Source organism: Ahaetulla prasina, chromosome 8, assembly GCF_028640845.1.
Source record: "Ahaetulla prasina isolate Xishuangbanna chromosome 8, ASM2864084v1, whole genome shotgun sequence".
NCBI classification, from domain to species: Eukaryota; Metazoa; Chordata; class Lepidosauria; order Squamata; family Colubridae; genus Ahaetulla; species Ahaetulla prasina.
Window position 1 is genome coordinate 43012921 of NC_080546.1, and position 24715 is coordinate 43037635.

Consider the following 24715-nt stretch of genomic DNA (forward strand, 5'->3'; position numbering starts at 1 on the left):
CCACCCACCCTTCCTGGTCCACGCTGCCCACCCATATGCCCCTGACTTCCAAGGCACCTCTTGCACACACCCAGGTACCCTTCCCATACCAATCCCAGCCTGATACTTCTTACATGTTCATGACTCTCCCTGTGCATTCTTCTTGACCCATGCAGTTGTCAGTTTTGGAAGACAGTCCCAACATGTCCTACTTGACCCACATGGTAACCTTTTAAACACCCCTGGGACGGCCGCACACACTTCAGCCCGGCTATTGCCCCGATTTGCACAGCATCTATACTGCACTCCAGGGCACCCTTTGCTACTTATGCTGCCCATTCATTCACCACTCTGACCTGCACATATCTGGCACACAATATGGCACCTCTTTTTGACCTGCAACTCTATGGGCTAACTTGCTCCCTCCGACAGCAACCATTAAACTGTCTGCTAGCCTTTGACTTACAACTTCCTTCTGGCTTTGCATTGACTTTCTTTGTAAGTTTCCCAGAAATGTAAATTAAGCTGGCAGGAAATCTAAGTTAGAAGACAGAGGCAAATAAGGAAATCTGACAGAATAGCACAAAATGAGGGGAGCAAAAAAAGAAAAAGTTGGAAAGAAGGAAAAGAGAGAGAAAAGGAAGGAGGGAAGGCTTTTTGATGCACCCTGCTAGATTCCCACAAGAAAACTCAATGGGAAAGCCAACAGGAAGTCATTCCAAATCCCACCGCTTTTTTGTCCAAACTTGTTTCTGTTTAGCTAAGGAATTATATCTGAAACAATGACTGAAATGAGGTATGGGTTGTCTATGACATAAAGGCATACTTCTGTTATTTTTGTTAGTGTTACAAAAATAATGTTTATTACTATGAAGAGAGTTTTTGGTGGCTTACTTTCTGTGGCATGTAACCATGTAAACACTTTTAGTCTAATCAGAATGCACTGGTAATAGCGCTCTGGATGAGTGAAAGTAATACTTTTAAGAGGCAATCAGAATATTTGGCAAGATTTCCACACTAATCAAGATTAAGTTTCTCAACCCCCTCTCCCCCAATGCTTTCTAAAAGCAGAAAACTTAGGAAAACTTAATTTTTACCTTAGTCCCTTTTTTATTTAATGTTCCACCTTTTAACTTTTTGGGGGGAGGGTGTCTTCAAGTCAGTGTTGATACTTGGTGACTGACTGGAGTCCCTGCAGTTATGCTCTACAATCTAATAACTCTCAGCAACTTCCATTTTATAACAAAACATGTAAAACCAACAGTATGTTCCTATCATTAGAGATGTGCATCTTCTAGCTTTGACTTCTCTCTTCTCTTGGAAGTATGGGACCAAAAGTCATTTATGATTAAAGGATGCAAGGCATTTGAGTGATTCCAGTTGGAACATGAAGGGAAGTATTATATAGGTGAACACACCTTAAATTCTACCCAATGCAGGACTCACAAAATTGGATTTATATGATCCTGGTGTTGACAGCCAGTGGGCATGCGTATTTTCTGGTCATCTTTTAAGGTCAGCTTCGTATAAAGCACATAGTAGTCTAAGATAATGAAAGTGAGATACAATAGCTAGGTCCTCTTGCGTAAGGTAAGGTTGCAATGGTTATCAATACACTTAACTTTAAATTCCAAATATAAAAAGTACTTAAGGTTTGCAGAAGCAATATTATGCAATGAAAGAATTTTGAATTTTTGTAAGAAGACTACTGCAAAATTATATAGAGCAATAGAAACAAGGAACTATAGCATAATCTCTTTTATTAGTGCAACGTGTAGTTTTAAAAATATATTCAAGAAAGTTTATTAAAACATTCATACATGCAACATTTACAGGAACTTCAATCTTTATTCTAATTTTTGTGGTTCAAGAAGATGTACATTTTTTCTTTGTCTTTTTTAAGGCACGGATTATGGCTATCATTTATGTTCAATGAACATAGTAATAAGACGAGAAATAGACTACGGGAAAATTAGTTAAGTACACTAAATTTACTCATCAAGCTAAAGTAGAAAAAAATTAACTCTTGCACGTGATCGTAATTCAAACTACAATATAGAATATTTTAAAAGATTGGGAAGGGAATTTTTAATATATTAAGCCTAATTTATAATTTTTTTCCCTTTAGGAGCTAATATTAAATTGCTGTTAACACAATACTCCTAATTCTTTGGCTCTTTATAATATAATGAAACAAAAAGTATGCAAGTTGAAATTTAAAGAGATGTCAACACTGAATTGGTCTCTCTTCTATGGGTGTATAATCTTTCCAAATCATATTTATTTTTAATCAAAGCCTATTTTGTAGATGCAAGATACCAATATTAACAAATTTTGCTAAAATCACTCTAGCACCACAAATCTAACTTTAAAAAGTTACATTTGATTACAATCTTGTTAGGTTTGTTCTATTCAAGACGTTAATATCAGGATCCACACAAAAAAGTGAAACTACATGGAACAATTCAACAGAAGAGGACTACGCCCAATATTTCTGAACAAAACGTTCAAATGCATCATATATGGCTTGCCTAAAGGGAAAAAAAAGAAAATTAATTGTACTAATATTATTTAGATATTGATTTCAATAAAGCTTTATTTTAAAAATTCAACTTGAATGCTGTCACTATAAACTATAACTTCATGATTATCATATTTTTATGTACAAATTATAACTCTACTTGAAAAATGGTTTGTGCACTTTAATATTAAGTACCAAAGTGAGCCTTACCCCTGAAACGAACTGTAGAATATCATAAAATATTTCCTATGGTCAATTGATGATGCTTGACTGTGCTATTTGACAGTCTGACATTTCGACATGGGCTGTTTTCAAGCAGATACATCTTTGAATGTCTCCCTGAGTTTTTAAGAACCTTTTCAAATACATTAGGAGCTCTGCCACTGTTGAAACTACTGAGGAATCTGATATGGAAATATCTCTGAAGTGATGAGCCAACAGTCATGTATTATCTAGTAGAAACTAAAACCTTAAAAGTCCATTTTCACTTATCATCTCCTTTTATCCCCAATTGGTCCTTGGGGATATCCCATTTTCTGCATAATAACTTACAGATTGCCAGTTTATAGGGATGGAAGGAGGCTTTCTTGGTTATGGCATGTACTTTGTACTATCAAAAGTCTCTACACAGATGTGTATAAAGTATTTTAAAAAGTATAGTAATGTTATTACTATACGATTAGAGCCATTAATGCTCCGTAGAGTTTATTTTGTAATGAATTATGTTAAACTCATTTTGAATGTTTAAACAGCATACAAATAATTGAAATGATTTAAGCAGCAGTTGCACTTGATTTTCAGTGCTTACTCTTGAATGACTAACCTGAACAATCCTTGTTTGAAAAGATAAGCACTAACATGACCTCCATTCAAGTATCTGATTTCACATCCTGGCCAAATTTCTTGAAGGCTACGCACTCCAGTTCTTGGAATATAGGCATCTTCCTTAGCTTGGACAACTATGATCAGTGTGGGGTCAACTGGAACTGAGAACAATTTATTTGAAGATAAATTTATTAACTTTAGATTTAATATCATGTTAGAAATGTTTGTTGCATTACAAAATAATTCAATGAACACTCATAAGTACACCAACAGGTGGCAATATAACCTTAATAACTGGATAAATAAAGCTGCCAACAGGTTAAATCTGTATATAGCAGTATTGGAAAGTGTGAATCCGAAAGGATTCTAACACTAAAATTTCTGAAATTAAACCAGTTTTCTTGCTACTGCAGAAATAAGTTTTTATATTCCATGAAGTATGAGAAAAGGGACAATGGTGAAGTTGAATAAGCAGAGACCCTACAAACTGCCCTAATCTACTCAATTATAATTTCACATGCAATATTAATTAAATTACATCTATGTAAAAATTAAATATAATTAAGCATAAATCAAATTTAGTTTTGAGGTTGCCCTATGACTTGTTTTTGGAGTATGGTACACATGACATTCAAATGCCATGTTGCAGAAAAATGTGTTCCATAATTTCAATACACTGTAAAATCAATTGCATAGCTCTGTTAACTTTTCGCTACTTAAATTGAAAGCAAAACATTGGTGATCTCAGCTTTGCATCAGAACCAAAAGGCCCTAACTTCACTTCTAGGGATATTAGTATTGTCTTTCCCCAAGCTCTGCCTTTGTGTTTTCAAAACTTCCAAATTGCTTAATTATTTAATAAAATCACAAAGCTGAAATTCATCCTGCATTTAATTTTATTTATAAGAAATCTTAATTGTGGTCAAAGCCCAGTATATATAAAAACTAAGTACCATATTTTTTGGACTATAAGACGCACCACTGTATACGACACATCAAGATTTCAAAAAGACAAGTAAGAAAAAAAAAGGTTTTTGCCCTCCCTGGCCCCCAGGAGCACTCTGCAGGCCTCCCAAACCCTCTGTGTGCCCCGTTTTTTGCAAAAATGGGGGTATTTTTGCAAAAAACAGGCTGCACTAAGGATTTGGGAGGCCTGCAGAGTGCTCCTGGGGCTGCAGGCAAAATGGGCCCATTTGTGTAAACACCTGTTTCACAAAAACAGGGGCATTTTTGCCTTCCCCAGCCCCCAGGAGCACTCAGCAGGCCTCCCAAACCATTTGTGCACCGTTTTTGCAAAAGGCGGGCCCATTTTTCGCAAAAATGGGACAAGCAGAGTGAGGCTTCAGGAGGCCAAAAAATGGCTGTATTCAGTATATAAAATGCACTAACATTTTCACCCTCTTTCAGAAGAGAAAAAAGTGTGTCTTATACTCCAAAAAATACGGTATTATGCTCTGGTTTTTGCTTCAGACTATATCAGTGTAAATGTATATAAATATAATTACTGTATTTTGCATTATAATGCAGATTACTATATAGTTAGCAATTAGCAGTTCAAAAAACCTCAATTTTTATATATATTTAAAAAATGTCTGCTGTCATGTATATTGGTGTGTAGAAAGATGTGTAAATTTGCCAGAAATAAATATGAAGAGCATAAGAGCAAATTCAAATGTAGAAGGTGTGTACATGTGGAAAAGACAAGTTAGAAAAAAGTGTAATAAAAATTATGAACAGGGCTCAGAGATGGAGAATTATTAAATAGGATTATAAATTAATAACATAGAAAATCTAAAATACTCTAAATCTAATCTAATCTAATCTAAAATAAATAAAAATCTAAAATTAGCATGTACCTGAAAAGTTAGCAACATGGGTACATTCATCCATTACTCCTTTCATAAATCGTAATGATTCCCTTTGTAAACTGTCATTTTTTCCACTTATCAGGTGATTTTGCTCACTGGAAGAGTTAGCACTATTGGTGCGGGTTGAAAATGTCTGGTTTATGTACTGCATTTTGGGTGCATCTTGTACCAACAATCCTTCTGTTGAGGAGTTTAGATTGTTTCTATTGGAACTAAGGCATTGACCCACTTCTGAAGAAGGAACTTCGTTTCCGATATCCAGGTGCAGAATACCAGAGTTGAGATCCAGACAACTCAAACTGTCAACACTGCTTGGAGAATTTTTAACGAAGTCTTGTCCCATCTTGAATGAATCTGTCTGAATAGAAATATTTATTAAACTGAAGCACTTTGGCATATTTTCAATGTCCTCTTTTCAATCAACAGTAAAAAAACAGATTGATCTCTTGAATTAGAGTCTTCTTGTATTTTAACTGAACACCTGTCCAAAATATGTACTAGATGGATATTTATTTATTAAATTTGCATCTTACATTTTTATTTTTAAACAAAACTCAGAGATTTTTTTAAAAAAAGAAATGAGCATTAATGTTCTCCTATTCTTTCTATTCTTTCTACTTTTATTAAAAACCCAGCACAGGAGTTCCCTCCTCCTTTGGCAGGCAGCCTTTTTGCTTCTTCCCATTTAATAACCACAACTGGGACTGCAATTGTTGAGTGATCACATGGACATCTCACTTAACCTCTCTACTTAACTATCGAGATTCTGGTCCCAATTGTGGTTGTAAGTTGAGAACTATCTAGCATTTGTTTCTATCATGTTCTATTAAGTTTTTAAGAAAAAGATATATGAAAGGTAAGATGCATAATAGTACACTAATGATACCAAAGTATAACGTGAACTATTTTCCTCAGTGTGGATTATGTAACACCATGATAATAACCAAAATAATTAGTAACTTCTACTAGCTAAATATTTTCATATAAGATGGATTCCATACTAGCATTTTTTATAGAAATAAATGAAAATGGAAACAATGTCACTGATTTAGCAAAATCCCTTTTTATCTGCACCTAACTAGTCAGACTAGCACCTGGCACTATGGATTTAAGGCCGATGTTAAGCTATTTCTTCAAGTACTGTAATTTTTAATATCCCTCGTCCTCTTTATAATTCTACATAGCAATATTTATTACTTTAAAATTATTTATATGCAACTTCTTGCAATATTAGATAGCTTACAATAAAATGCCTTTGAAATACCCATAAAATAATAAGCAATGGAAAATATCAGAATGTGCTACAGGTAGTTCTTGTCTTACAACCATTTGTTCAGTGACTGTTTGACATTACAATGGCACTGAAAAAAATTATTCATGACTGTTTTTCACACTTAAAATTCAGGCATTTGACAATTGGCATGTATTTATGACAGTTGCATTGTCCTCAGGTCATGTGATCACCATCTGTAACTTTCCCAGCCTATTTCCGACAAGCAGAGTCCATGGGGGAAGCCAGATTCATTTAACAATTGCAGTGATTTGCTTAACTGTGGCAGAGAAAGTTGTAAAGTGGGGCACAACTCACTTAATAACTATCTTGCTTAGCAAGGAAATTTTTGGTTCCATTGCGGTTGTAAGTTGAGGACCACCTATATTAATAAAAACTGCAACACAAGCTGTTGCTAATATTGAGCAAATCAATCCACACAAATACCACCTAAACAGCACTGTCTTCATCATTTTATGGAAAGAAATCTGAGATTCCAGGGAGCAAAAAGTTGCAGAAGGAAGACACTATTGCTGAAAATGTCATTCTCGAAATCTCAAACATCCTAATCATCCTCTCTAAACTTCATGTAGTATGGGGCCAATTTTGTCTAAAGTTTAAAGAAACCTTTATCAGAAAAGAATCGAGAATTTTCAAGTGGTTTTCTCAACACCATTTTAATGTGCAAATTACTCTCTAGTATTTATTTTACTAAAGAGATCTCAAAGTTTTAACAATTTCAATAATGCACACAGAAATTACCTTTGGTATGATAATTCAAATTCTGTTTTCTAAATAGTTATTCTATAAAAATATATAGTCCTCTTTTCTGACTTTAAAAATTGTAGCTAAACATCTCAGAGATTTTCAAAGTTTAAGAAAGAATATTTGGATGGTTGCCTAATGCTGGGAAAGACTGAGGGTAAAAGAAGAAGAGGACGAGAGAGAACGAGGTGGCTGGATAGAGTCACTGAAGCAGTAGGCATGAGCGTAAATGGACTCCAGAGGATGAGAGGACAGGAAGGCCTGGAGTAACATTGTCCATGGGGTCGCAATGGATCGGACACGACTTTGCAACTAACAACAGCAACAACAAAAATTTGGATGGTTGTTACGTATAACTGAAAAAGAATTTCTCAGAAGATTAATACAAAAATTGTGTTATTATAAAGTTTTGTTAAAAGTTTTATCTACTATTGCATTAAAACAGGTCCCAGAAATTGGAGTTACAGTTACAAAATTAAACTGCTTTCAGAAATTGTACAGAAGTTATAATTTAAAAAATAATTTATACTCACTCCACAGTATTCAAGCATTTGAATTATTTCTTCTTCATAAACACTCTGAGTATAATATTGTTTCTCTAGTTCCCTCCAATTCACTGCCTTGCTCAATACACCCTGAAATTAAAGAGAAAGTACAAAGGATTATACATTATATGTACTATTTAAGGACTAGTTTTAATTACAACAGGGTTTTACTTATTAAATTCCATCACTCTGCAAATGTTTTTCTGGATTGAATAACAAAGAAAAGGGTCAATAGTTCATGTGATTTCCAAGCAACAAATCCATTTTAAAATGAAGGATTTTGGCAGGGATTTTAAAAAAGATCAAAGTTTTTATGAAATGGTGTCATAATCACAAGAAAAAGGAACTTATTTCTATATTACAATTGAAAGCATGTTGTAAATTAGGTTTTTGTCACAACAAAGCACTCTGATAATATTCAAGGTTTAAACACATGGACCTTATACATTATGGATGTGCAAATTCTTTGAAAAAAGACTTAGCAACACATAGTAATGTACCGTATATACTCGAGTATAAGCCGAGTTTTTCAGCACGTTTTTTGTGCTGAAAAACGTCCCCTCGGCTTATACTCGAGTCTACGTCTTCGGGAACCCCGCACAGGAGGGGGTACCGAACGGACTCCCATGGGAGGGACGGGGAGCGGGCCCGCCGAGGTCTCGCGGGATTTGTCGCCCCCAGGCCGGCCCCCATTCCCGTGTCTGGTGGGCGGACGGCGCAAACTTGGCGGACTGTGCATTGGCGCGGGGAAGCCCTGGTGGTGCAGTGAGAGGGCTGGGCAGGGGAGCCGCCAGCCCTCTCGGCTGAGGAGGAGGGTTTCCCGACCGCGAGCTTCGCCGCCCGAGAGCCACCCAAAGGCCAGAAGAAAGGTCATTCCATCGGAGTAATGGGCGAAGGCTCCTTCCTCTCCGCTTACCCATGCTATGCGAGCCCGGCTGGGCTGCAACCCGCCGCCGCCGCTCCTTCCTCAGCCTCCGGGGCTCGCGCTCAGCAGCCGCCAAGCTCAGGCCGGACTCGGCAGCTCCCATCAGCACTCGCACGGCGCGATTCGGGCAGGAGGAGTCGGGCTCGCTCTGTGGCGGTGGCGCCGCTGCCGCCGCCGCCACCACCGCCACGGAGCAAGCCCGACTCCTCCTGCCCGAATCGCGCCGTGCGAGTGCTGATGGGGAGCTGCCGAGTCCGGCCTGAGCTTGGCGGCTGCTAGAGCGCGAGCCCCGGGAGGCTGAGGAAGGAGCGGCGGCAGCGGGGTTGCAGCCCAGCCGGGCTCGCACAGCATGGGTAAGGCGGGAGAGGAAGGAGCCTTCGCTCCATTACTCCGATGGAATGACCTTTTCTTCTGGCCTTTGGGGTGGCTCCCGCGGCGGCGCAGAGCGCAGCCCCACCCCGCCCGCGACCCTCAAACTCGCGTCCCGCTTTCTGGTAAATTGGAGACGCCCCGGGTGAACAAACAATGCAGCAACTCAGAGCAAGCCGGCGATTGGCCAAGCTCAACCAGTAGAAAAAAAGGTTCTCCCCGTGTCGTCATTGTTGCTAGGCAGATGTTCAGGCGCAACGGGAGAGAGAAGAGGGGAAACCCTCCTCCCTCAGCCGAGAAGGACTGCACCGCCAGGGCTTCCCGCGCCAATGCATAGCCTGGCAGGAGTTACTGCAGCTCACCGGCTCCGCCCCAACTGGTGGTGTTGGGGCAGCAGCTGCCGCTTTCTAGCAAAAGGTCGCCGCCCAAAACTCCTCGCCTTCTCCTGGGAAGGGCTGGATGGCTAGCCAGGAAGGGTTGAATAAGCAAGCCAACCTCCTCCTCCCTCCTCCTCTCCCCATAGCGAAAGAGCGTTTTCCGTTGGAAGAGAGAGAGAGAGAGAAAGGAGGGCCGTTCCTCCCTTCTTTCATTCTTTCTTCTCCTCCGTGCTTCAGAAGCTGGGCGTGTGTGTGCGCGCCTAGTCCCCTTCTGTTCCGTGGCGCTGGAAGAGAGAGAGAGAGAAAGGAGGGCGTTCCTCCCTTCTTTCATTCTTTCTTCTCCTCCGTGCTTCACCGTGCTGGGCGACCTGGAGCAGCTGCTCTTCAGCCAGATGCTCGTGAGTCAGCCGTCCCTTCCTTCCCGTGGGGTCTGCCTTGCTGGTGAAGGTTATTGGGGCTTTTGAGCAAGGGAGGAGGAACGCGAGCACCGCCTTCGCGCTGGCATTCCGGGATTTCCCTTTGTTTAGAGCTGGGAATCCTCCTTCCCCTTTGCACTCCCTCCTCCTCCTCTCTCTCTCTCTCTCTCACACACACACACACACACAGACTTCTAAAGTCGATTGGCACAATGCTAAGCAAACACAGCAGTGGGTCAAGGGTGAAGGGCTAGGAACCTGGCAGGTGAAAGGTTGAGCGACATGAAAGGCAAAGACCACAATTGTTTTAAGAAAGAAGCTTTAGCAGGAGGGGGATGGGAGGGTGTTTTAAGTTTTGGCAAACAGCCAGGCCAACTGTATTGGAGAAGGTCACACAACTGGCCTTAACATTTTAGCTGCTGTCTTTTCCTCACACTTGGGTTTAATGATATTAGAGATCCTTATTGCCCTGCCAAAAAAAAAAAAGAGCCACCCCAACGTCTATGAAAATTAACCTTCTCTGCCAAGAGACACTGTGCAGGGTATTTTCACTATTGGTGTGCATACAGGCTTAGATTTGTGCTGGGTTCTTAGTGCTTAGAGCACTGACCTTCAGAGGCACCCTGGTCCCTTGGAAGCTAAAGGAGGACTCATTTTCATGCTTGCAGTTGTATTGTCAATTTCTGTGAGACAATGTTGTTGAAGTAACTCACTCACTCATTCATTCATTCATTCATTCCTTGTGTGTCCAATCACACTTAGCCAATAAAAATTCTATTCTATTCTATTCTATTCATTCATTCATTCATTTTATTTTGTCAAATACATATTAAATAATTATATAAATATAAGCATGAATTGAATACATAAAAGGAATACAACTAAAGGGAACATTAGGACAGGGACGGTAGGCACGCTGGTGCTCTTATGCACGCCTTACAGACCTCTTAGGAATGGGGTGAGGTCAATACTAGATAGTCTTTGGTTAAGGCTTTGGGGATTTTGGGAAGAGACCAGAGTCAGGTAGCACATTCCAGGCATTAACAACTCTGTTACTGAAGTCACATTTTCTGCAATCTAGATTGGAGAGGTTCACTTTTAAGTTTGAATCTATTGTGTTCTCGTGTATTGTTGTGGTTGAAGCTGAAGTAGTCATTGATAGGAAGTACATTGTAGCAGATAATTTTATGAGCTATGCTCAGGTCATACCAAAGGCGGCGTAGTTCTAAATTTTCTAAAGCTGGGAATCCTCCTTCCCCCTTTTGCACTTTTATTGTTTTTCGTTCAAATAAATATTCATGTTATTTTACTTGGCTCTATCTTTATTTTTTACATTGACCAGTAGCTGCCTCATTTCCCACCCTCGGCTTATACTCGAGTCAATAGTTTTTCCCAGTTTTTGTGGTAAAATTAGGTGCCTCGGCTTATATTCGGATCGGCTTATACTCGAGTATATACGGTATATGCCTCTCTTTGCAACAGTAAAAGAACCTAGTTAAACAAATTGGCTGGGTAGACATGCAATGGAGTAAACTTGTAGCAGTTATGAAGTATCCATTGATTCTAAAAAAGGTATGGTTGCTTTAATATTTCAGGGTGAAATGCTCTCAAAGGATAATTATACATATATAAATACATAATTATATACCAACTAAGAATGTAATACCGTAGTAAAAACACCAGAGGCTGTAGACCAGGACAGACAAGGAACTAATGGTAATGGCTTAGGCCAATTAGATACAGCTAATGAAGCCATCTGTAAAAAAAAAAAAAAGAAACAGGGTAATTTTTTCCATGAGTACAAATCAAAACATGAAATGCTTTGCATAAATTGATATGAAAAAATTGCCATAGAATACATTTTTCAATTTCAGCTAACCATATCTCATATAAAGCCAAGCAATAGGATTTGAACAGCATTGGTATTAATGGTTATAGCAATGGATATAGCAGATACTATCTGAAAGTAAATGAAATATAGTACATATTATAAAACAATTGAAGAAGTTTGTATTTCTCAAATATATAAAGGTTTACATTTGCTTTCCAAATATCCTTACTAAATGAGTTCCATATGAGAGTTTATGTAAAATCACACATGAACAGAATTTCATTTAAATTTAGAACATTGTATAATGCATTTATTCTAGGGATAGTAAGACAATCTGAATAAGGCTACCCTATATAATATTCACATCACAGCAAGACAGTTATCACTGGTCAAGTTGAAATTTTAATTTGTGTTTCCTTGACAAAGTGTATTGTTGTGGTTGAAGCTGAAGTAGTCATTGATAGGAAGTACATTGTAGCAGATAATTTTATGAGCTATGCTCAGGTCATACCAAAGGCGTAGTTCTAAATTTTCTAAAGCTGGGAATCCTCCTTCCCCTTTTGCACTTTTATTGTTTTCGTTCAAATAAATATTCATGTTATTTTACTTGGCTCTATCTTTATTTTTACATTGACCAGTAGCTGCCTCATTTCCCACCCTCGGCTTATACTCGAGTCAATAGTTTTTCCCAGTTTTTGTGGTAAAATTAGGTGCCTCGGCTTATATTCGGATCGGCTTATACTCGAGTATATACGGTATATGCCTCTCTTTGCAACAGTAAAAGAACCTAGTTAAACAAATTGGCTGGGTAGACATGCAATGGAGTAAACTTGTAACAGTTATGAAGTATCCATTGATTCTAAAAAAGGTATGGTTGCTTTAATATTTCAGGGTGAAATGCTCTCAAAGGATAATTATACATATACAAATACATAATTATATACCAACTAAGAATGTAATACCGTAGTAAAAACACCAGAGGCTGTAGACCAGGACAGACAAGGAACTAATGGTAATGGCTTAGGCCAATTAGATACAGCTAATGAAGCCATCTGTAAAAAAAAAAAAGAAACAGGATAATTTTTTCCATGAGTACAAATCAAAACATGAAATGCTTTGCCTAAATTGATATGAAAAAATTGCCATAGAATACATTTTTCAATTTCAGCTAACCATATCTCATATAAAGCCAAGCAATAGGATTTGAACAGCATTGGCATTAATGGTTATAGCAATGGATATAGCAGATACTATCTGAAAGTAAATGAAATATAGTACATATTATAAAACTATTGAAGAAGTTTGTATTTCTCAAATATATAAAGGTTTACATTTGCTTTCCAAATATCCTTACTAAATGAGTTCCATATGAGAGTTTATGTAAAATCACACATGAACAGAATTTCATTTAAATTTAGAACATTGTATAATGCATTTATTCTAGGGATAGTAAGACAATCTGAATAAGGCTACCCTATATAATATTCACATCACAGCAAGACAGTTATCACTGGTCAAGTTGAAATTTTAATTTGTGTTTCCTTGACAAAGTGTAATGCTGTATAAATTACATTTTAATTTGAAAAAAAGATATTAAAAGACACTAATTATGAATCTATCCTTCCATATCAAACTCTTTTTATTTCTTGTTATTACATAAAACAATAGTCCTTACAGGCTCTGGTAGTATAACTGCAAATGAGCCATAAAAATAGGTTTTAAAAATATATATATAATTGTCTTTACCTCTTAAACTGCTTTGATTAGAATTAGTCTCTAAAACCACCCCAGTCCTCACACATTTCTCAATATGAAGTGTTACAATCAGAGTTTAGGCATTATGCTGGATATTTCCCATTTAGTGTAATATGACACGAAAGAATCTAAGTACAATTAGGAATTAAGTGCCACCCCTCCCCCCCCAGTGAAGATCAGATTCTGGTGATAATATATAAACATACGGGGGTATATGTTACCCTTCCACTTATTTTGTTACAATACAAAAGTGATTTTAAATAATCTTTTTTTGCAATTTTCTAATCTAGTCTATAGTCTGGAATTTCCAAATAATCTCCATTCTAGTACTAATTGGATTTGATTATTATTTTTTGTGATCAGACCATCTACTTTAATTAAATTATTTTCAATTAAACACTGAAGCTTACATGTCCTCCCATTGATATGCCAGTCATTCCTAGAGGTCCATATCCTTCTTTTTCCAGCCAATGCAAAAGAGTTGCTGATTCTAGAACAAGAGCTCCTCCCATCACAAATAGGTCAGACACATTTTTTAGACAGGATCTTCTTCCCTCCCAAGGAAAGAAAAGTAAGCTTACTTGTTTGAGGAAATATATTAACAGCAAATTCAAGTGTATTAATTTATTTTATTAAAACAGGTTAAAAGACAATGTGCTAAAAATGCTTGCAGAAAGCTAACAGACTATGGTTTATTCAAGTGAAATGACCTTGCTATCTATTATTTAGTTGCAAATAACCCAAGAACTTTTAAATGCTGCTACAAAATACCCATTGATTGTTATATGTTTTTTACTCACATATGGTAAAAGGGGATCAGTTAAAGCAATAATCTAGATCATTCAATACAAGAAAGCCACTTAAACTAGATCTCAAAACAATAATATAGTTGCTGTTGATGGATAAAAAAAATTTCTTCATTTAGGTAAAGAAAGAACATACTGTATTGACATAGTATTTGTATATGCCAAAAGAAAACACTGTGGACTTTAACCACATATAAGCCATATAGTATTAATGTACTACAATTTTGAACAACTTTTGTCATGTTTTCACAGGTAAATTACTATCTTTTCTAAGCAACAGTATAGCATGTTTGTTTTCTATAGGAACAATAAGTTTAACTGTACCTCTTCTAGGTTCTAACAGTGGATAGTTCTGGTGTCTGAACAAAATCCAGCATTGTAGAGGAAAGCACAGAAATAATAATTCTTGCAGGTCTGTTTAGAAACTAATTATTTTTGAATTTCTCTAAGTTACCAGTTTATTCAGTAGGAACAGAAAGGAAATCACATCAAGAACAATCATTTTTAATATTTACTATGAAATATAGTACCCTCACATTTGAATCCTGTCATGTTTAGTTGCTGAGAATAAGTAAATTTAGGACAACATATTAAAGCAGAATCAGTGTCTGTGATACTGGAGCACTGGTAGGATCTGAAGAATCACAGATTAAATATTCTGGCAAAAAGTACTCGAAGTTAAAATGTTTCTCCAAATCATTTCATAGTCAAGCTTCAATAATGTGTGGTCACTGAATGATGAATTGCAATATTTGCATTATCTATTACAATGTCTTGAAATAATTTTCCGTAACATCATATTTTATGCATTAGAATAAAATACATTACAATTAAAGTTATTTCTACACATTAATAAAAACTATTATTATGATTATGTAATCATAATACTTACAACTGATCCTTAGGTTTTCTGTACCCATGTATAGACAGATGCAAGTTAAAGGAAATATTATGAAATATTTTGAAAAGTTCTTCAACATTTCTATTTATTTACTTTAAATCAAATAAACCTCTTTAAAATAGTTAGTTATTTTAAGTACATTTAGTTAATGCAGTGATTGCTAACTCACTAGGATAGAACATTTAATTTCCTAAATTTACAACTTTAAAAAATGAAGTGTGGAGATTTGCCATAAGGGTGAACTGCAAAACGTTAATACAAGACTCTCCAACTGTAGGTGATTATTACAGCCTGTGGTAATTCAGTGAATTTACAAACCGCTTATCTATCTCAAAATCAAACAGATTTATGTTTTACACATTTTGATGCAATTCTCCTATTTACTGTATTGATACCTGAATTCAATAAGTCACTGGATAACACTTTCTCTCCCCTCTGTATTCAAAGGTATAAGAAGTACTCAAATAAAAAGGATATAATAGGGGTTTTCTAACAATAATGAAGCCATGCAGGCCTCTTTGATCATTGGACGGGCCATTAAAGTTCGTCGTCTCCAAAAGTACTAAAAATACAGTTAAATAAAGGTAAATTAAATACTACTAGTAACAATACTGAGAAACCATTACTGAACAACACTGAAGCTTACATGGTCTCCAGTGCCTGCTAAATGAATACAAACAGGTTTGTACTTGTTGTTCCATCTTTTTGGTACTATAAATTGAAACCTATCAAAAGAAAGAAAATAATGAAAAATGAATTAAATGAATTAAATAATTCTCATATACCTTCCACAAAATCACTATATTTAGTCCATAACTTATTTAGTTCTATAATTTTTTAACTTACAGTATATGTTTATTCTTACCTTGCAGTAATTGACTCTGACGGCATGATATCAGGAACATAATGTGCCAAAGGAGAAATGAAGTGTCCATCAAGGATCTTGCAGTCTGATTGTTCTTCAACCTATACACAGCATTATATTTTTAGTCACTATCAAGGTTTTCATATAAAAATGAAAGTTCTGCTAAACAGAAGTAAACTGTTCACAAAAGCTATGTTAGTTAATAATTGGAGCCAAGCAAGCTCACAAATACAGTGTTTTCCCGAAAATAAGACCTCCCCTGATAATATGCTCACTGAGAGCATATGCACCAAGACAAATTCCTTGTGTGTCCAATCACACTTGGCCAATAAAATTCTATTCTATTCTTCTATTCTAATAAGCCTAGTCGGGCTTTTGAGTGCATGTGCTAAAATAAGCCCCCCACCCCGAAAATATTTAACCGCATGGGTCCCCGCCATTTCCTCTGGCTAGTGTTAGGAAGACAGAGCTGGAAATCAGGTAAGATGGCAAGAGGAGACCCACGTGCCCCAAAATAATAAGACTTCCCCGAAAATAAGGCCAAACGTTTATTTTGGGGTTCAAAAAAATATAAGACAGGGTCTTATTTTCGGGGAAATACGGGTATTAAAATATGTTATAACTCATTAAGGTACTGTAAACCAACTAAACATTTTGATGGTATACTATTCAAGATCTGAATCCTGTCAGTGTTATTTTCTGCCAAATTTTCTCACCCTTTCATAAGCAAATCCCATTTCCACCAGTTTAAAAGCAGGAAAAGTCTTTCTTGGTTAGTGGTGATTGAGTTCAAGCTGATACAACATTTTGTTAGTTTGGGTGGGGGCAAGAGAAATTTGGAGGGAAAGGAAATGATTCTGCTTTCAAAATGTAATTTGGGAAAATTTTGAAAGTAGAAACATTTAATAAGGTGTACATCCATAATTATCCCAACATAATTATCCCAACAAAGGAAGTTTATAACAATGGAATAATTTCATGGTAATATCTAGATTGGTAAATTCAGAGTATCTGTTAAATAGCTACATGGTAATAGAAAGACAGCAGTCATAAATACTACTGGTTTGGGAGCAATCATACTTTGTACAAAAGCATGGACTGCTGCTGGTAACTTCATCAAATCATTGAGGTAAACAAATATAAATAAAAGCTTTTTTTATCATAGTTGGCTTTAAAATAGTTTAATCACCGTTTCATCATAAAAACAATAGCTATAGTGAGTGAAGAAACTCATAATCACATTTTCACTTATATTCAGCTGTTTCTTAAAATTATATAACCTCAGAACTATTCTAGCATATTTTAGTTTTCCAAAATTTGTCAACTATGCAAAGATTTGCTAAGCCTAAAGAATGAATTTTGTGTAGATTAACACTTCTCCAAGTTTCTACTAAAGAATTCTCATAGTAGTGTAAATTCCGTAGTACTAGACACCAGGTTCTTAAAATTATTTTTTATAAGCCATTGTATCTTCTGAATAACTTAATGAGAAATCTATGTTAACATTGTTTGTGTGTCCACAAGTCAGAGTTGACTCTAGTGATGACTGATTTGCCTGCGAGCTTGCCTGTATCTTGCAATTATTACTGGCTTCCCCAATGACTTTGCCTATTGTAAACTGGCAGGAAGTTGCAAGAAGGTTCTTGCTTAATAACTTACCTGTTGCCTTAACATTGGCAACAGGTACTGATAGGATTGCTGTTGCTAAACAACAAAGTCATGTACATGGTACCTTAACCACATCACCTAGTGACAGAAATTTTGCTCCCAATTACCACTGTTAACTAAGAACTACCTATCTCAATATCAATCTGTACGGACAAATATTTTATATTAAATTGATAAAATTTTAAAATTAATTTCAAGCAAAGTTTAAGATCAATGCAAATTAATTTGCTTTCTAGTATCCATCAAGGGCAACTTCCCATGAGATGGAAGAAATGTAGGATAAACTACAGATGACTGTAGTGAAATTGATAAATCTAGATTGGTAACAATGTATACCTTATAAATACAAGGTTTCTTTTTATCAATCCTCAATAGTTCTGTTTTGAATAGGTGGTTATGAATAATCAAAATCAATCCATGCATATTGATTCATTTTAGTACCTTATTAATGTGCACAGGATAGTCCCTCGGAACAAGGTTCTGACATTTTTCCCTGTTTCCAATAATCTTTCTGAATTCAAATATTCTGTTAAAATAAGAATTAGTTGCAGATGTTAAGAAAAAAAGACTCCATATGATAAACATGTAATTAAAACAGTAATTGTAATTGTCTGTAACAGGTCTACTATTATTTTTATTTCACACACACACCCTGTTACTATTAGTTTTAATGATCTCTACTATAGGAACTTCGTCAATTTTCACATTTTTGCTCAACTATAAGTTATTGTTCTTACAAATGATGTAATTGCACTGTTTGCCTTAACTAAGAATAACAAAAATGATTTAGATAGAAAGATCATATATTTACCTTTAAAAACTGTTTATAACCTACCTTTTTAAGTCTTCTGGTCTTCCCCATCCTTGAATGAAAAGTTTAGTGAGAAGTAGACGCCTGTATAAGACATCTAGCTTGCTCACACCCATCAGCAAAACACATCTAGGAAAAATATATAAATACTCATATCAATAAAAGTATATTGATTTGTTTATGTGAACTGAAACTGTATACTTCAAAAAAGAGTTAATAGTAAATAAGTGAACACTGAAAGAAAATTATATATACAAAAAAGGGTTGCATCAGTTTTGGAGAGCTGTCAAAGAGGCTAACTCCTCATGGGGCACCATTAATTCTAAAATTGCTTTAGGCAAGGGAGCTACCTGGGTAACTGACCAATCACACCTTTTCAATCTTAGAAGGGATTGGCAAACCATTTCCAAAAATGTTGCCAAAATAGAAGGGACTTGACCTGTATTTACAAGAGTTAGTCATGAAGTGTGGTAACAATAACAGTACAAGAAATGAATTAGGTAGAATTTAAAAGCATTTATATTTTGTGACTTTTTGGCAACACACTTTTCTGTAGTTATAGTGTAAAAACAAACTTTCAGTTAAAAATGAATCACCTTAAACAATATATGGCACTACCTCTTCAGCAAATGGGAATAAATTTTAATTCACATAGTGGTTTAATCATGCAAAGTAGGATTATATAAATAAACATCAACCTCTGAATATTGAAAAACTGTAAGAAGCAACATCTTATTCATAATTCTCTCCAGTAAGTGTCAGTTCAAAAATTTTGTAGTGATATACGTTATAATTATTCAACCTGTAGAATGATGACAGACTGCCAGCCTTCCCCTTAGTTATAGTATAGATTTGTTTACTTTTACTGTTACGGCCGTAATACTTTGCGCACACACTTTGCAGGATATTAGGAACATAAATACATGCTGGTTTCCCAAGTGCCAAAATTCTGATCGTGTGATTGTGGGATGCTGTGCTGGTCATAAATGTGGGGATCTATCGCAAGTCATTTTTTTCCACACTACTGTAATTCATGTACTTGTTAAGGAATAGTCATAAGTTAAGGACTACCTGTACAAACTTCCTACAACCACTTTTAATTGTCTGACCAATTAGGACCAGTCCTTCCTAAGTTTATTTCTCTGACCTTTAAGTACTTGAAGGCTCTTCCTTTGTCAGATTGCTTCCTCTTTCTCTTAGCCACACATTCTATTATACTGAAACACTCAACATCTAATAAGTAAATGAAGAAAGCAATTTTTATTTAATTTTGGAATAGTATCTAAAGTATAAGTTATTAAACTTTAAGAACTTTACAGTTCTTAAACTACAGATAGAGTTAATAGTAGTTTCATTTCTTTATACACTTAGTCCTCGACTTACAACAATCGGACCCAACATTTCTGTTGCTAATTGAGACAGGTGAATTTTATCCCATTTTATGACCTTTCCTACTACAGTTGTTAAGTGAATCATTGCAGTTGTTAACTTTGTAACACAATTGTTAAGTGAATCTGGCTTCCCCATTGACTTTGCTTGTCAGAAGATTACAAAAGATGACCACACGATCATGGAACCCTACAATCGTTATACATGTGAACCAGTTGTCAAGCATCCAGATTTTGATCCTGTAAGCATGGGGATGCTGCAGAAGTCGTAAGAGTAGAAAACAGTCATGAGACACTTTTTTCAGTGCTGTTGTAACTTTGAACAATCACTAAACAAATGGTTGTAAGTCAAAGATTGTCTGTACAACTAAAGTACACTATTTTAATGAGTGGGAGGAACTTTTGACTAAAACTAAATACCAGTATAATGTTCATCTACATTTATCAGTCAAAGCAAACAATAACAAGCTATTTTATCTTTTAGTATGATGTCATTGCTTGATTAATATTTTACTAGTGCAATTTGCTTTCTTGCAACCATTTCTTGTAAACTGAAATGGTTTACTTTTCACTGAATTTCAACCTTTCCCTGCTTCCAACAGAAAACTTTGGATATCTGATGTAAAAATTAAACTTGTAACTTAATTATTTGTTTTATCATATATATAGTAACAAATTAAGTTTCAGTAATATAGTAATCCTCAATTTACAATGGAAATTGAGACAGAATTTCCATTGCAAAATGGTGTGGTCATAAAGTGTGACCACATCACTTAGCAATAGTAATCTTGACAGTCTTGATTGCCGCTGTTAATCAAATTCCACAGTCAATCATTAGGCAAGGCAATTTCTTGCTGGCTTCCACCAACAGATAAGTGAGTAAATCAGCAGGAAATTGAAAGTCCCAGGAAAGTAGTTGCTGTTGGATGGCAGTAAGTGCAAGAGAAGTGCAGCAAAGGTTGGGAAGATTGTGTGAGGGTAGGCTCGGGAAAGATGCCCAGACAGGGAGTGTGTGAGGGAGGTATGGTAAGGGTCAGCAAGAGTGGGTGAGAGCGAGCTCAGGGACAGCGCACAGGGGATGAGGAATGCATAGGATTGGAACAATGTATAGAATATGCAGCGAGACGAGGGAGAGAGAATACCTATGTATCAGGGTAAGCAAACGTCCAATATAAATTAATTGTTCTGCTCAAATTCCAGTGCATAAATTCTTATATGACCACAACACTAAGACCAACATTACTAAACATACACTCTATTGTGCAGCAAATGCTGTGGATATAGTATACTTAGATTTCAGTAAGGCATTTGACAAATGAGACCACAACCTACTTCTTAGTAAGCTAGAAAACTGGCATAGACAGCATCACCACCAAATACATTAATATTAAAGGCTGACAAACTGCATTCAACATGTAGCCCTTAATGAAACTACAGCTACATGGAGGGAAGGAAGCAATGGGTGCCCCAAGGTACTGTTTTAGGCCCAGTACTCTTAAATATCCTCATAAACAATTTAGATGAGGGGGAGGAGGGAAATAATCAAATTTGCAGATGACACCAAACTGGCAGAAACAGCCAGCCCTCCAGAAGATAGGCTCAAGATCCTGATGGATCTCAACAGAATTGAACAATGGCCCTATCTAACAAAATAAAATTCAATGGAGAGAAAAGTAAGGTTTTACACTTAGGAGGAAAAAAAAGCCAAATTAGGTAAAGTCTGGCTCAATAGTAGTAACTGTGGGAAGGAACTTGGAGTCCTAGTAGACAGTCACCTAAATATAAGTCAGCAATGTGCTGTAGCTGCCAAAACAAGCCAATGTAATCCTAGGCTGTGTTAACAGAGGGATAGAATCAAGATCATGTAAAGTGTTAGTACTGCTTTGTAGTAATGGGCTTTTCATTACTTTCCACATTATAATGGGCTTCAGGAGGAGGGGATGCCATTTACAACATGGAGCATCGGCCACAACCGGCCAGGGCCAGTGTCTCGGGGCAGAAAACAAGTTGTGTGTCTCCCCAAGTGACCAAGGTGCGTGCAGCACTAAGAAGTGTCAGAAGAAGTGCCTGCGAGATGAGAGGCACATACAGGGCTGCTTCCCTCTGGTTTGTTTGCTGTCGCCCTTACTTTTTCAGGCTATGCGAGGAGTGACTGGGAGTGCAGGGGCAGGGCCAGCAAGCCAACAGGGAGCCACAGCAGGGGGACGAAAGAGCTTTGTTTATCTGAGACCCTGAAATGACTCGATTTAAATCAATGGTAAAAAGCACCCAACAAGAAGAAAGAACATCAGCAAAAAACCCAAAAAAACCAACAACCCTTGCCTGTTTTTGTAAATGGTTCAAGAGGAAACACACACACACTCACAAGGAGGGGGGAGAGAGTGGAGAGAGAAAAGGGAAGAAAAAGAAATAAAGAAATGAGAAAATAATGGAGGGAAGAGAATGAGAGAGGAAAAAGAGAAACAAATGAGAGAAGGGAGAGAGGGAGAGAGAAATGAGAGCTGGAGGGAGATAATGAGAGGTAGAGGGAAAAGAGAGGGAAATAGAGAAAAGGGAGAAAGAGAGAGAGAGGTAGAGGAAAAAGAGAAAATCAGAAATGAAAGGGAAAAAAAGAAATAAAGAGAAAAGGGGAGAAAAACAGAAGCCAGGGTGGGGGGAAGGTGAGAGAGAGAAAGAGACCCATTTCCCACAGAAAACACCTGGAGGCACAAAACCCGGGTTGGCGTGGCTGGGGCAGGTCCCTGGGTGGGAGTGATGATGACTTGGCTACGCCCACCCAGGTTTTGTGGCTCCCAGTGTTTTCTTTTCTGTGGGAAACAGGTACAAATGGGTCTTTTGAGTATTTAAGGTTGCAGACCCCTGAATTAGAAGACCTCCAAGGTCCCTTTCAGCTGTTATTCTGAATATATAAAAGCAACTTTAAACATAATTAATGTTACTGAGTTCCTTGTCTTGCGTTTGCCCTATTATTTGCAGTGCTTGTAAGGAAAGCATTTGTAACTTTTTGGTTGACACTCTTCATGTATAAGGCGTTATTACACTGAAGTACCATAGTACATAAAGGGATGTGGTGTCTTAGTGGGTAAGACACTGCGCTTGTCGATCGAAAGGTCGGCAGTTCAGCGGTTCAAATCCCTAGTGCCGCATAACGGGGTGAGCTCCCGTTACTTGTCCCAACTTCTGCCAACCTAGCAGTTCGAAAGCACGTAAAAAATGCAAATAGAAAAATAGGGACCACTTTCGGTGGGAAGGTAACAGCGTTCTGTGCGCCTTTGGCGTTGAGTCATGCCAGCCACGTGCCATGGAGACATCTTCTGACAACGCTGGCTCTTCGGATTTGAAATGGAGATGAGCACCGCCCCCTAGAGTCAGGAACGACTAGCATGTATATGCGAGGGGAACCTTTACCTTTACCTTACCATAATACAGAAGAATATTACACTGAAAAAACAATATAGATAAAAATGATCTATACTGCCATAAGCAGTTTGATAACCACTACATAAATAATATAGTATAGTATATAATAATCCTATAAGGAGGTAGTAATTGAATTTTTAAAAAGGCAAGTGTGGAATACATTGTAACAACCTTAAAAACAATGTTATTTAAAACAGGGAGAAATAAAGTTCCTCATTTTTCTAGAGAAAAATAATACAGATCCAAACATTTGTATTGCAAGGTTCTCAGAAAGCCGATAGTTGTAAAATGCATTTTATAAAATCATATTTTTTGCTCCTACCTGTCAATCTTGGTGTTTCATCCTGTCAAGTATCTTCATTGTATCTTCTGCTTCAAATAATGAGACAAAAATCCAAATGCTGCTCCGTGTATAACTCAGTAAATGAGACACTATGCTATCTACTAATATCAATCACATTCTGGGAGTAAACCTTGCAATTTTTAAAGATTTATATGCGATATTAGAACTATTAAGTTACTTTTTAAAATTATCTCAAGCAAATTTAGGTAGCTTGACTGGCATTACAATTACCTTTAGCTAATTCATTTATGGTAGAACCACCATATCATTACTTTGTTCTAATGGAAAAATTAAAACAGTATACAATAAAAGACGGGCCTACCTACCCTGTCCGTACCTCAACCAAATCACCTACACACTTTGGCAGGCACCAATAACCGCAAAGGTTCAAAATCCATGAACCACCACATCATTGCGCACACAATCCAGCCAGACTCCCTCCCCACACGTGAGAAGCCCATTCACAAGTCAAGAGTACAAAAGATTGCAATCTACTTCACAAAAAAGGGCAGAGTAGAAATTTAACATAAAATTCAACCACCGTTTAAGAATGATACTTTGGCCTGTTTTGCAGTCCATTCTTTTCCTCAGGAAGTCTTGGGAAAGAGAATATCATGCTGGAAATAGCCTCCCTTCGACATTAAAACCCGCCCTGTCGTTTTATTCGCCGTTTACTTTTTGGACATCAGAGGTCACACCTCAACTAATTTCTCACAATCGCGACTTTGAGGGACCTCACCACCTCAGGCGGCGTCAGACGGGGCATGCCTGTCCCCTTCGGAAGAAAGAGCGAACCTACGGGAACACCGGGAAAATTCCGTGGAGCACTTTTCCGTAGTGCCCTTGCTCTTCCCCCACCTTCTCGCCGCCTAGCTCCACCGTCCACAACGCCAAAATCACCCAGCTCAACGTCACTCCAGACTGAATGAAAAGGAGGGCTGGAGAAACATGCAGAAGGTCGCCGCTTCTCGTTTTCCCCCCCCACTCTCGCGAGAGCCTCAACGACGGTTTTTAAAAAGCGAGGGGCGGGAGGGTGGTGGCCGACTCTACCAATGGCTCGCCCGGCA

The 24715-nt window shown here is 37.2% G+C and overlaps 1 protein-coding gene across 2 annotated transcripts; it reads right to left on the reverse strand.

Moving 5' to 3' along the window:
• Positions 1-1722: 1722 nt before the first annotated feature.
• ABHD18 (abhydrolase domain containing 18) lies at positions 1723-24624 on the reverse strand. 2 transcript variants are annotated; one of them, XM_058193305.1, is made up of 14 exons: positions 24448-24624; positions 23628-23674; positions 18522-18626; positions 18128-18212; positions 16019-16119; positions 15800-15878; positions 15629-15715; positions 15145-15170; positions 13857-13995; positions 12654-12743; positions 7762-7863; positions 5182-5551; positions 3324-3486; positions 1723-2510 (listed from the first exon to the last, which is right to left on the reverse strand). In XM_058193305.1, the coding sequence occupies exons 3-14, from the start codon at positions 18611-18613 to the stop codon at positions 2459-2461; spliced, it is 1386 nt and encodes a 461-aa protein (XP_058049288.1). In that variant the 5' UTR covers positions 18614-18626; positions 23628-23674; positions 24448-24624; the 3' UTR covers positions 1723-2458. The 2 variants fall into 2 exon arrangements, with proteins under 2 accessions (XP_058049288.1, XP_058049287.1); XM_058193304.1 differs by lacking the exons at positions 12654-12743; positions 13857-13995; positions 15145-15170; ... (5 more) ...; positions 23628-23674; positions 24448-24624 and adding an exon at positions 11527-11642.
• Between the last annotated feature and the right edge of the window lie 91 nt (positions 24625-24715).

Excerpts from the sequence above, each read along its gene's own strand:
- ABHD18 (XM_058193305.1), bottom strand. The coding sequence starts at position 18,613 with ATGGGTGTGAGCAAGCTAGATGTCTTATACAGGCGTCTACTTCTCACT. Across the intron at positions 15,171-15,628 it reads TGTTAGAAAACCCCTATTAT|GGGTACAGAAAACCTAAGGA; the intron begins ATCCTTTTTATT and ends CTGTCTATACAT. Across the intron at positions 3,487-5,181 it reads CCATGTTGCTAACTTTTCAG|TTCCAGTTGACCCCACACTG; the intron begins GTACATGCTAAT and ends AATTGTTCTCAG.